General features: G+C 48.9%; 1 protein-coding gene across 1 annotated transcript; it reads left to right on the top strand.

Annotated features, from left to right (window-relative positions):
• The first annotated feature begins 44 nt into the window (after positions 1–44).
• Positions 45–5,834, top strand: LOC121498800 (cytochrome b-c1 complex subunit 7). The gene is made up of 4 exons (XM_041768977.1): positions 45–122; positions 3,534–3,605; positions 4,841–5,007; positions 5,623–5,834. Exons 1-4 carry the CDS (start codon positions 107–109, stop codon positions 5,698–5,700), a joined length of 333 nt encoding a protein of 110 aa, XP_041624911.1. The 5' UTR covers positions 45–106; the 3' UTR covers positions 5,701–5,834.
• Positions 5,835–12,583: the final 6,749 nt, after the last annotated feature.

The following is a 12,583-nucleotide window of genomic DNA, read 5'->3' on the forward strand; positions in this document are numbered from 1 at the left end:
GCGGGCGTCCTTCGTCGCCCGGCAACGCGACGCAGGGAGCCTGCGCACCGGGCCCCGCGCGTCCTCCAGGACTTACCCAGCAGGCCCCGCGGCAGGCTCGGTCAAGATGGCGGGCAGGTCAGGTGAGTCCCCGGCTTCCTCCCGGGCGGGCGCGGCCGCGCTCAGCCTCGTAGCGGGTCGCTCTGCGTCCTCCCCGAGCGGCCGGGCGTGCGGCAGCCTCCGGGTCGCCCCCGCCCCCGCCCCCGCCGCTCCGCCCCGGGCCCGGCTCGCGGGAGGGGGAGGGGCTCCGGTGCCGGCCGCCGTTATTCCCGGACGCTCAAGGGCAGAGGCCGTTAGTCCCGGACGCGGAACCGAAAGGAACGGAGCGCCCCGGAGCAGGCCCCGACGCGGCCGGCAGCTCCCCGGCCTCGTGCCCGCGGGGATGCGCTGTCCGTGTCCCCGGCCGGGGGTCCGCGCGCTTCTCCCGCCGCCGCGCCTCGGGCGAATCCCCGGGGGCCCGGCCGGGCGGGCGGAGCCGCAGGTCGCCGTGGCCGCTCTGGGCGAGGGCGCGGCCGCGCTGCTGGGGGCTGGGGTGCTGCGGGCGCGCAGGCTCGGGCCCCAGGGCCCCGCGGTCCCCAGACGGCTGCTGCGCGCCGCACCCGCACCCCGACCGCGGCCCCCGGCATCCCCCGATCACACCCCGCACACCCCGATCGCGGCTCCCGCACCCCCGATAGTGGCCCCCGGCACCCCCGATAGTGGCCCCGCACCCCGGATAGCGGCCCCCGGCACCCCCTATCGCGGCCCCTGCACCCCCGATAGTGGCACCCGCACCCCTGATAGCGGCCCCCGCACACCCCGCACCCCCGATCGCGGGCCCCGCACCCCCGATAGTGGCACCCGCACCCCCGATGGCGGCCCCCGCACACCCCGCACCCCCCAATCGCGGCGCCCGCACCCCCATCACACCCCGCACCCCCGATCGCGGCGCCCGCACCCTGGATAGCGGCCCCCGGCACCCCCGATCGCGGCCCCTGCACCCCTGATAGCGGCCCCCGCACACCCCGCACCCCCGATCGCGGGCCCCGCACCCCCGACAGTGGCACCCGCACCCCCGATCGCGGCCCCCGCACACCCGGCACCCCCGATCGCGGCGCCCGCACCCCCGATCACACCCCGCACCCCCGATCGCGGCTCCCGCACCCCGCGATAGCGGCATCCGCTCCACCCATCGCGGCACCCGTACCCCCCGATCACAGCCCGCACACCCCGATCACAGCACCCGCACACCCGGATCGCACCCGGCACACCCCAATCACGGCACCCGCACCCCCGCGCCCCCGCACACCCCGATAGCGGCCCCCACACCCCTAATTGCACCCCCGCACACCCCCATCGCGGCACCCGCACCCCTGATCGCATCCCCCGTACACCCGGATCACACCCCGATCGCGGCCCCGCACCCCCCCGATAGCGGCCCCCGCTCCCTGATCGCGGTTCCCGCACCGGGATCGCAGCCGCGCACCCCCGATCGCACCCCGCACACCGGGATCGCGGCCGCGCACCCTGATCGCAGCCCGCGTGCCCCGCAGACTTAGACTTTTAAATGATAGCGGTTCCATTCTCTTCGCCGCCCCCCGCGCCCCCCCCCCCCCCCCCCCCCCCCCCGCCCCGGCAGCGGTGAAGCTCCTAGTTAGTTGCCCATCGCATGAAAATCCCGCTCGTCGGGATCCCTGAGTGGCGCAGCGGTTTGGCGCCTGCCTTTGGCCCAGGGCGCGATCCTGGAGACCCGGGATCGAGTCCCACATCGGGCTCCCGGTGCATGGAGCCTGCTTCTCCCTCTGCCTGTGTCTCTGCCTCTCTCTCTCTCTGTGACTATCATAAATAAATAAAAATTAAAAAAAAAAAAAAAAAAAAAAAAAAAAAAAAAAAAAAAAAAAAAAAGAAAATCCCGCTCGTCGTCTCCGTGGGGTCGAGCTTTGGGAGGTGACCTTTAAGAACTGTGTGGATTTGACAGATCCTGGGAGACGCTGTGCTGCGCCTATGGGACGGCCTCCGGGCTGGCCTCCTGGGCTCCGGGCTCGGTGGGACAAGTTCCTAAGGCTGCTCCTCTGCTAGGACGGGCTGCAAGTACCGGCGAGGGGGGAAAGCAGGTCGGGTAGTGCCTGCTGCTGAGTATGTCCTCCACCACTGCGTTTGTGTAGTTGCCTCTTTGCTACTTGTTTTTCTTTCCATTTTTTTTTTTTTTTAAAGATTTTATTCATGAGAGACACAGAGAAAGGCAGAGACACAGGCAGAGGGAGAAGCAGGCTCCCTGCAGGGAGCGGGGCCTGGGACTCCATCCCAGGACCCCGGGTCAAGGCCTGAGCCAAAGGCAGATGCCCAACTGCTGAGCCACCCAGGCATCCCGATACTTGTCTTTCCCAGAAGCGATCTTTTCCATGGTGCTTGATCTTCAAGATCTACCAAAGCTGTGTAATGCATGCTCTACTAAAGAGTAGGGAGGAGGAGTCAGAAGAAAAGAAGAGCTTGCTTGCATCCCGCAATGAAAGGCTGGGGAAATTTTAGAAGGAAATTTAAGCTTTTGTACCTCTCCTCCTTACTACATGCTTCCTGGGGAGCTCAGGCACCAACGCCTTTTTTCCCCAGGCTCAGTCCTGCTGCCCAGAGAGCATGCACGTTCCCTGTGTCTTCTCTGTTTCAAATACCCATTTCCGGGTTGGAAGGTTAGCTACTTGGGAGGAGGAAAATGGGCTGCTTCTATTAATCCATGTTAATTTTAGGGGGATCCCTGGGTAGCTCAGCAGTTCAGCGCCTGCCTGTGGCCCAGGGCCTGATCCTGGAGACCCGGGATTGAGTCCCACGTCGGGCTCCCTGCATGGAGCCTGCTTCTCCCTCTGCCTGTGTCTCTGCCTTTCTCTCTATGTCTGTCATGAATGAATAAATAAGTAGAATCTTAAAAAAATAATAATATTTTAAATGACTCTCTTTAAATCCTCCCAGAAATACGTATATTCTTAAAGACAGTAGCCAGGTGAAGCAAAGGTAACACAGAAAACAGATTCTGGAGGATGCGGGTCCCTGGGACCTGCCAGCCTACCCTGAAGCCTCCCCTTCTTTTCATAGAACTCCCAACTCCCTTGAAAAGAAAGGTTCACACTTCCTGGATTTTATTTCCGAGACTACAGAAAACGAAGGAGTTCTCGGTTCCTTTCCCACAGCCTCCCCTTCCGTTCTGACGGTACAGGGTTCACTAAAAACGAGGGTCTTGGCTTGCACAGGCTGGCGTGCCGCTAACTACTCCTGTACATCATGTGCTCGACTTTACTTTTTTTTTCTGTGACTTGCTCCCCAGTTTTTTTTAACCTGTAATCACTTTTGCTGAAAGAAATGTTTATCCACAGTACACAGTATGTACACTTTCAAAAGGAAATTCCTTCCTATGTTTGCAATTTTCTAACGAGGTCGCTCCGATCGCACTGGTTCTTGGCCCATCCAAGCGTTCACGTAGTATAATAAGTGAATCGTAGCAACTAACACTGTGACAATATCAGTTGCAGCATCAAGCCGGTGGCTGGAGGGCATTCGGAAGTGGTATTACAATGCTGCAGGGTTCAATAAACTGGGTGAGTATCCGGTTTTCCCTTGGTTTTCTTTTTTTGCTTTTCTGAGAGTAGTGCTTTTTTGCAAGACTTACCATGATTCCCAAAAACAGTTTATTTAACTAATGGTGCCTGTGTACATTAGAAAACTTTAAGATTAGGTCACATTTTATTGTTCACTTATTTCCTTTTTACTATTTTGAAAAGAGTAAGAGTAATAGAATCACCTCATATATTTGAGGGGGAAATAACTTCTTGAAATATGGGAGCAGTATGTTTTCCTTATTATATGTTCCCTCTCCCAACTCCTCCATTTAGCATTTGAAAATTAAGTTATATGGACTCTGAAAGTAAAAGATGTTTCAATTGTTAAGATTGTCAAATGTTAAAATCATCAGATACCTGAACTTTCTTAGTTTGTCTTTTTTTAATTGAAGACTGACCAAAGCATCATTAATGTTACTGGTTGCTTAGTACACTGTCATCTAAAATTCTGTAGTACCTTGATCTCAAAAGTATAAGCAAATAGAGATGTGGCTTATTGGTGTGTATTTAAAAATAAAGTACATATTTTAAATATTTAAAAAATTGTTTTAGATAAAATGTGAATTTCTGTGACAGTGGATTTTGCAAGATTCCTATATTGTTTCTACAGTACCAATTAAGACATAGCCCATTATGAAGGGAAGGAAAAATAAGACAAAATCAGAGAGGGAAACAAACCATAAAAGACTCAGCTCTAGGAAACAGGGTCGCTGGAGGGGAGGGAGGTGGGAGGATGGGGTCACTGGGTGATGGGCACTAAGGAGGGCACGTGATGGGATGAGCACCGGGTGTTATACGCACCTCAGGAGTCACTAAACTCTACCTCTGAAATTAATAATATACCGTATGTTAATCTGTTTCAAATAAATTTTAAAAAAGAAAAAAGTAGCCCATATTATGTATGAAATGCATACATATTTCACTCAAGTTTTATGTCCTAAACATATTTTACTCATTTTTTTAAAAACTGTTTGATTGGGATCCCTGGGTGGCGCAGCGGTTTGGCACCTGCCTTTGGCCCAGGGCGCGATCCTGGAGACCCGGGATCGAATCCCACGTCGGGCTCCCGGTGCATGGAGCCTGCTTCTCCCTCTGCCTGTGTCTCTGCCTCTCTCTCTCTCTCTCTGTGACTATCATGAATAAATAAAATCTTAAAAAAAAAAACTGTTTGATTTTTGAGAATTGTTTTCCATCTGTCTTGTTTTCTGTTACAGGGTTAATGCGAGACGATACAATATACGAGAATGAGGATGTGAAGGAGGCCATAAGAAGGCTTCCTGAGAACCTTTACAACGACAGGATGTTCCGCATTAAGAGGGCGCTGGACCTGACCATGAGGCATCAGATCTTGCCTAAGGAGCAGTGGACGAAATACGAGGAGGTAACTCAGAGTTTGTGTATCTGACAATGTTGGCTGCTGAGCACCGAGCGTTAGAAACAGAAACAGATTCATCTGTACAGTGCCTTAGACTTCTTAAAGTTGTGTCCAATAAATACCCTCCTGGCAGCCCGGTCAGGTTAACAGAGCAAATGTGAACTCCCTTTAGAGAGAAACACTTTGTGACTTAGAGGTTACGTGACTGTTCCAAAATCACTGAGCAGGTCTCTAGTGTAGAGACCCAGATCCTCCATACTCTATACTCTCTTCCTGCTCTGATGAAAACGTGGTGGGATCCACATGATGAGCCCATGGAGTGGCCTCTGGCTCCCAGGAAGGGCCTGATGTAAACCCTCACCGCTTGAACTGCACACACTTCTGCTCTCATGTCTTCTCTGATCCACTTGCCCCTCTCAACCTATCAAAGCAATTAATTACAGTATCTTTGTGGGTTTTTACATTTTAGAAAAGCAGACAATTCTTAGTCTGCTTAAAAATATATTTCCTTAAGTTAGAAATAAAAATTAATTTTGATAAATTTCATTTGTGGAAGACCTTTTGAGTGGGATATATCAGCGTGTGGTGGCATATGATATTTTTATTTTATTCATTCTTTAGGATAAATTCTACCTTGAACCTTATCTGAAAGAAGTTATTCGAGAAAGAAAAGAGAGAGAAGAATGGGCAAAGAAATAATCATGGTGTTGAAATCTGTGGTTGCAGCTGCCCTCAAATACTTCGAAGAAGTTGGGTAAACCTGAAATGTACAATTTTGGAACTATTTGAGCTGCTAATGTATTACTTTAAATAAATGTCTACTGTAGTTATTATTGGAGTGTTTGAATTCTCAATCTTACTCTGGATAAGCACTAAATTTACATATTAAAATTATTTCTAGACTCCTAAAATATTTTTTAGTTAGTGTTTTACTGCTTGCTGGAGCTCAGGGAGGTCACTTGAATCAACTTGCCTCACTGGTTGGATAACGTCTTAATTTATTGAAGGATATGAATAGTCGCCTTTGTATTTCCTTTGTAGATTAGCAGGATACGTAGTAGAAGCCACCTAATTCGGCAGGGCTGGAGGAGAGCAAGGAGCAAGTGCCCTTGACTTCACTGTGTGTGAAGCAAACCGCACTCTAGCAGGTTGGCTCAGACTGCACAAGTTACCCAATGAAACGAGAGAAGGCTCACCCCCTAGTTTGCCAGGATTGGGAAACAACCCTCCCCAACCACTGCTCTCTGGATAGTACTGATTTTACATCCTGTCCTTTTTAAAAGATTATGTATGTGGTCCTAGTATGGGTCTGTGTAGGTTACATAAGTGTGTTCTTGTGTTGATGGGTGTATTAGAAAACAAAAACTAGACATTAAATTGACAAAAATACAAAGTAAAAGTGTTAAGGTTATAATTTTAAATATACTAAATTAGAACCATTCAGTAACGTCATTCCCACCCCTAAATTCTAAAATGCTTTAGCAGGGGCACCTGGGTGGCCAGCAGTTGAGCATCTGCCTTCCGCTCAGGGTGCAATCCTGGGGTTTGGGTTGCCTGCTTCCCCCTCTGCCTGTGTCTCTGCCTCTCTCAGTGTCTCGTGAACAAATAAAATATTAAAAAATAAAATTAAAATTAAAAATGCTTCAGCATTAGGAGCTGTGTAGGACCTGCAGCCTGTGCAGAGTTCCATGAGCCTCTGCTGTGTGTGAAGAGACCATCCGATTGGGATCTTCCCTCAGAATAGAACAACAGTGAAAAGCAAGTTTGGTGTTACGTTTAAAATATATATATATGCACCTATGTTTACAAAATGTGTTATGATGTTTGACAGTCATTTGAGTTTTACAACATGAATAAAACTGTCTTAAATCTTTTGTTAAAATATCAGAAAACCTCATTAAGCTCTCAGAGCCTTCTCTTTCAGAGTATTTTCTGAAATACCTAATCATTGGCAGTTTTCTTCGCTCTGGTCCAAGTTACCTGGCTCCTCATTTAGTAATGGTTTTGGTCCTGGTAAAAGCAGTTCTCCTGTAACGTAAGATTCGTGGTTTGAAAAAACAAACAAAAAAAAAAGATTCGTGGTTTGACTTTGCAATCCACTTGACAGTATCACAGACGCTAGTGTCGGGGAATAGTTTAGTGCCGGACTATAGGTAGGATTAGTTGATTATTAAGATTTTTGTGTCAACATGCTTCCTTATCGGGCTTAATGAGGCCCCTCAGATAATTTCTCAGACAACCAAGGACCGCCCAATGTTGCAGCGATTCAATTTCTTTCTTCACACTTTTCCAAATAAATCTGAAGCTCACACATTGCTGATAGGTGTTAGAAGCACTAGAGTCATTTGGATCTCGTTTTGGCAACATGTGTCAAGAACTGCAAAATCTAAGTAATTGCAGTAGCAGCCACCATTACGTTGAGTGCTTACGATCACTGCACGTGAGGCGCTGTGCAAGTACTTCATGGTCACTGATCCCACAATGATGCGGCACATAGGATTATCACTCCTTGGTGAATGAGGAAACCAAGGCTTGCTTACGTTACAGCTGGCCCAAGGTCACGCGTCCACAACAGTAACGTGTGACTCCAAAACCGTGATGCTGTGCTGCTTTATGAAAAAAGATGCTTCTTGCAGCATCGCTTCTCAGTGAAAACCCAAGCACTGTAAGTTTTCAGTAATAGGGCATGCTTAGGAAAGCTGTGCTGAGTGGGAAAAGTTTATTTATGGGGATAGTTTTAAAACTTGGAAACTTGTGATATTATATAAGGAAAGACAGCGGTGTTTATATTTTTAGTGAATAAGGGTGGTTTTGTAGTTTTCCTTTTCTCTGATAGCCTTTCCTTTTCTCTTGTTATAATTGAGTAGCAAACACCTTTACAATAGAAAAGGCAATAGCAGGTATTGGTGTTCTTGGCACAAAAGCTGTAGGTCAGAGGATCTCTTGGGCATTACTTGAGCCCCTGGCCCCAGGCACTCTTACTGGTGAAACGGTAGCTAGCAATAAGCCTGATAATTCTGGAACATGTTCAGGCTGAATACGGAAGACTGGATGAAGAACCACAGGCCGGCGGTGCCCTGGTATTTCCCTTGTTGCCAGTGAACTTGCATGGCGAGGATTAGAAACCACCCAGGGGCAGATCAAGACTCCCTGGAGGTTCTTAAAAAGACCAGGTCACCCTGGGAGGAGGTTTCAACAAAGTCCTGCTTGGCAGAAGAAGGTTGAGAAAATGGACTCTCCAGGACTCTTTTTGTTTGTTTTGTTTCTTTTAAAAGTATTTTATTTATTCATGAGACACACAGAGGCAGAGACACAAGCAGAGGGAGACGCAGGCTCCCTGCAGGGAGCCCGACGTGGGATTCGATCCCGGGACCCCAGGGTCACACCCTGGGCTGAAGACGGCGCTAAACCCCTGAGCCACCTGGGCACCCCTACCTTATTCTTTTAAATGGAGAGGATATGCAAGTTCTTTGAAAACCATAGAACACTCTATTACTGTTTTTACTGTTGGTGATAATTACTAGTATTGTTCTGTTTGTCATGAAGAATAAGAAAGTAGAAACAATATTTGGAAAGAATAGTTGAAGGGGTGAGAGTCTGCTTAATTGGCCAACAAAATCCTTTCATTTGGAAGAGAAGGTCTTTTTGTTACCAGAAGCTGTACTGTTTGAGAAATCCACTTGGGAGTATCTGCCATACGGAGGCTCATCATCCGGCGGACGCAGGAGAGGGATGCAGACAGGAGTCTCCTTACTGTGCAGCTGCAGGACTATGATTTCACCTCTCTCTGCCTCAGTTTCCTCAGCCCAAAAGTGGAGCTCACGACGGGACCTACTTTACAAGGATATCGTGAAAATTACCCGACTTGGCTGGACGCTGGGCTGGCGGTGAGCTCTAGGAGGGTCAGCTTCCAGGCTCCTCTGCGAATCCAGGGACAGTAAACATCCCGGAGGTGCTGCGGACCATCCAGCCCGGTGGTGGGGCGGCCGAGGCCCGGGTGCTGAGCCCCTTCCCCTTCCCCTTCCCCCACGGGGCCCTGTCCTTTCCTGGCCGAGGTGCGGGACAGGAGGAATGGGATGCGTGACAGCTTGATGGGGGGCGGGGGAGCCCCTCTACGGCCCTCCCGTCTCCCGCCTCCCCGTTGCCCTCCGGACTGGCAATGCTTTTCTAAACTGACGGTGTCTCCCATCCTGCCGGTTCACTTTGTGCAGTGGGAAATGCCCGCTATCCGTAACCGCCCCCGGGTGGCGGTGGGCTTGGGCTTTGACGACACGGTTCCCAGACCTCGAACTAGGCTGGGTTTGCTGACCCCCAAGTGGTCTGCTTTGTGTTCCTGCTCTGCAGGGCCACCAGCAGCTGGCGTGGCTCCCGGTGCTAGCCCGGCCCCACTGACCGGCCCCACCAGCTCCTGGTGGTGGGAAGGCAAGCAAGTGGCCACAGGGCCCAGGCCCCAAGTACTGACCCCCAGCCGCCGGCAGGGTCTGCCCGTAGCCCCGATGGAGCTCCCGAGCCCCCAACACTCAGGTGATGTCCTGTGACTGGTGCCCACGTGTTAGTGAAGGAATCCTCCCTGGCAGCACCACTGCCGGTTTTAAGACTCTAGAATTGTAATAAGATCCCAAGGGCAGATCTTGATAAGGACTTCATGTTTGCCTTCAGGACTCCCTTTTAAGGCATTAATTCTGCGCTAATCCCGACTTGCGAAAGGCTCACTCATAAGAACAAAAACTGAGCCAAAGCCCCAAAGTTCCTATAGCCATAATAATCCGCTTGCATCCCCAAACATGGTGGGGTTCTGTTAACATGGACATCCTGTGTGCCGCGTGGCCTTGAAAATAACCCAAGTACTTGGAATTTAAAAGTGTGGTGCGGTGAGCATCAACACTGTGCTAAGCAAACCCGCGACCTCCTGGCCGGGGAAGGGAATTGAGGTTCCCCTGCGCAGGCGATGGAAATGTTAGGAACGAGGGCATCACAGGGTATCACGGATGAATGGAGCTGAAGGGTGAAGGACTCCCAGAGCTCCAGGAAATACAAGGAAAGGGGCCCTTCCTAGTAGACGGTACTAAACTCCGCCACTAGGTGACGACGCACTCCAGCTTTACAACCTCCAGGTCACCGTGGCCAGTGGAAGATTTATCCGATTTATCCGTTCTGTGCCCCACCAGCTCCCTCCCCTTCATTTTTCAGGATGACAACACCTTAGAGGTTTATGGCCATCAGGAGAATTTACAACTAAGCCATGTACTGATGTAATGAAATCTAATATATGCTGTGCAATGAATTATGAGATGTTATTTAGTTTCAGGATTTTATTACTTCAATCAGTTATGACCATATTTCCTTTTATATGATTGCTCACTCTTTAAACATACCAGATGACTGTATAAGGAACACCTAATAAAGTCTATAGATGTTAAAATATCAATGTTTTAATTTATTTGCCATAATTTGTTTAAATTCTGGTTATACCGGTGTTCATATTAAAAGTCATAACGTGTTAGAATCCGAGATCTCAGATGGGACGGTGCCCCTGAATTATATTTTGCTAGGAAATATCATTCTACGTGTTAGCTAATTGAGCAGGGAAGAAGAACGGGATCATTAACAAGGCCGTTCATTTTCAGCATAGATTCCAGAAAGTCTGTTAATATTTGAGGGCTTTCTGTATTATGACAAACTATTTAAATTGTTATTCTGGATTCTCGGACTGTATCTCTCCTACAGTCAAAAGTATGTATTATTTGTTTTACTTTGTATTCTAATATATTTGCCTACTTTTGCATAAATGCCAAAAATGTAATTTCAAAATAAATCCCTGTGAAACTTCTGGTAACATTATTCGGCTGAGTCATTGCTCTGTTAGGATTCTGACGATTTTCAAGAAAATTTTATACCATATATGAAAACTATATCTATAAGCCAAAACCCTAAAAAAAGACGATTATTTGGTTTACGAAAAAGTCAGTTTATGATTCCTTTCTTACGCACGCATGTAAAACGTGCTTGCCGCCAGCCTGAGAGCTCGCACCTGATGGCAGCCACCGAGGCACGTCCTGAGCCTGTAGGGATTGGGGTTTTGCAGCTGTAAAATGAAGGGGTCTAACTGCAAGGTCCTTAAGACTCATTTCAGCACCAAAACTGCCTGGGTCTGTGATTATCACTCATGCGCTTGATTGTCGGGACAAACTCCCGTCCATGGAGCATCAGCTTCTTGCACGTGTGGTTCACTCATGTCTCTGAATCCTCCCTTCCCGCCGCTGATGCACATATTATCACATCTACTGTGGGGAAGAGGAAATTGGGCTGGAAGAGGTCATTTTTACCACTGCTTATTATGTAGCCAAAATAAAAAACTTTTTTGCTGTGTGCTTTTTATGTGTTTTATACCAGGTGGGAGCTAGGGACAGACCAGGGTCCCAACATGGCACTACTGACGTTGTAGGCTGGGCAATTCTTTGCTGTGGGGGCTTTTCTGTATGTGTAGGATGTTTAGTAGCATCCCTGGTCCCCCTGCCCCCTGGTCGTGGCTCCCAAAACCATCTCCAGACCGTGCCAACTGCCCCCGCTGAAAACCGTCAGCACGGAGCCAAAGTGGTGGAGACAGATACGTGAGCAGATACACAAATATGCAGGTGTGCAAGTCATCCGTAGAAGCATATGGACCAGGAATTATGGAAGCATGGGGGAAGGGAGACCTTTCACTCAACCTGGAGGGAAATTAGGGAAGGCCCTCTGGCGGCATAGCTGATGCCCAAGGGCCAACCAAGCCGAGAAGGTGGTGAACAGCTTTCTAATCGGAGGGACATAAAAAAATTAAAAATAAGAAATAAAAATAAAAAATACTGTATGTTGGCAAATCGAACTCCAATAATACATATTTTATATATATATATATATTACACAAAAATGTGCATTTCTTGGATTTCGTAGTTACACGCTTTCCCACATGCTGTTATCAAGTTGTTTTTCCTCCCTAATCAATCTTATTCGCATCTTTTGCCTATGCCTCTTTTTTTTTTTTTTTTTTTTTTACAGCTTTTTCCTTCTTTGGATTTTTTTCTCAGCGTCCCTCTCCCCAGTTTGGGCCAGTTCTTACGTATTACCTGTGTGAGACCTTTATGTATGTAGACAGTACTCCTTTTGCTGGAATCTGCTGAGATGCTGTTTTCTTATTTCGTTGTTTGGATTTTGTTTACGTTATTTTTGATGCCTTTTCAACTCTGTTCATGGTGGTTTTGGCCAAATGGGAGTTTCCAATTCTTTTTTTTTTTTTTTTTTTAGGTGTTTTTTTTTTTTTTTTAGATTTATTTATTTATTTATTCATGAGAGACAGAGAGAGAGAGAGAGAGAGAGGCAGAGACACAGGCAGAGGGAGAAGCAGGCTCCATGCAGGGACCCCGATGTGAGACTCAATCCTGGGACTCCAGGATCAGGCCCTGGGCTGAAGGTGGCACTAAACCACTGAGCCACCGGGGCTGCCCGGGTTTCCAGTCCTTATGTAGCACACTCTATCAGTCTTTTCCTCTGTGGTTTCACTTTGAGGTCACACTTCGAGGAGTCCTCCGTCCTCTACAAGGTC

The sequence above is a fragment of the Vulpes lagopus genome, chromosome 9 (assembly GCF_018345385.1).
Source record: "Vulpes lagopus strain Blue_001 chromosome 9, ASM1834538v1, whole genome shotgun sequence".
NCBI classification, from domain to species: domain Eukaryota; kingdom Metazoa; phylum Chordata; class Mammalia; order Carnivora; family Canidae; genus Vulpes; species Vulpes lagopus.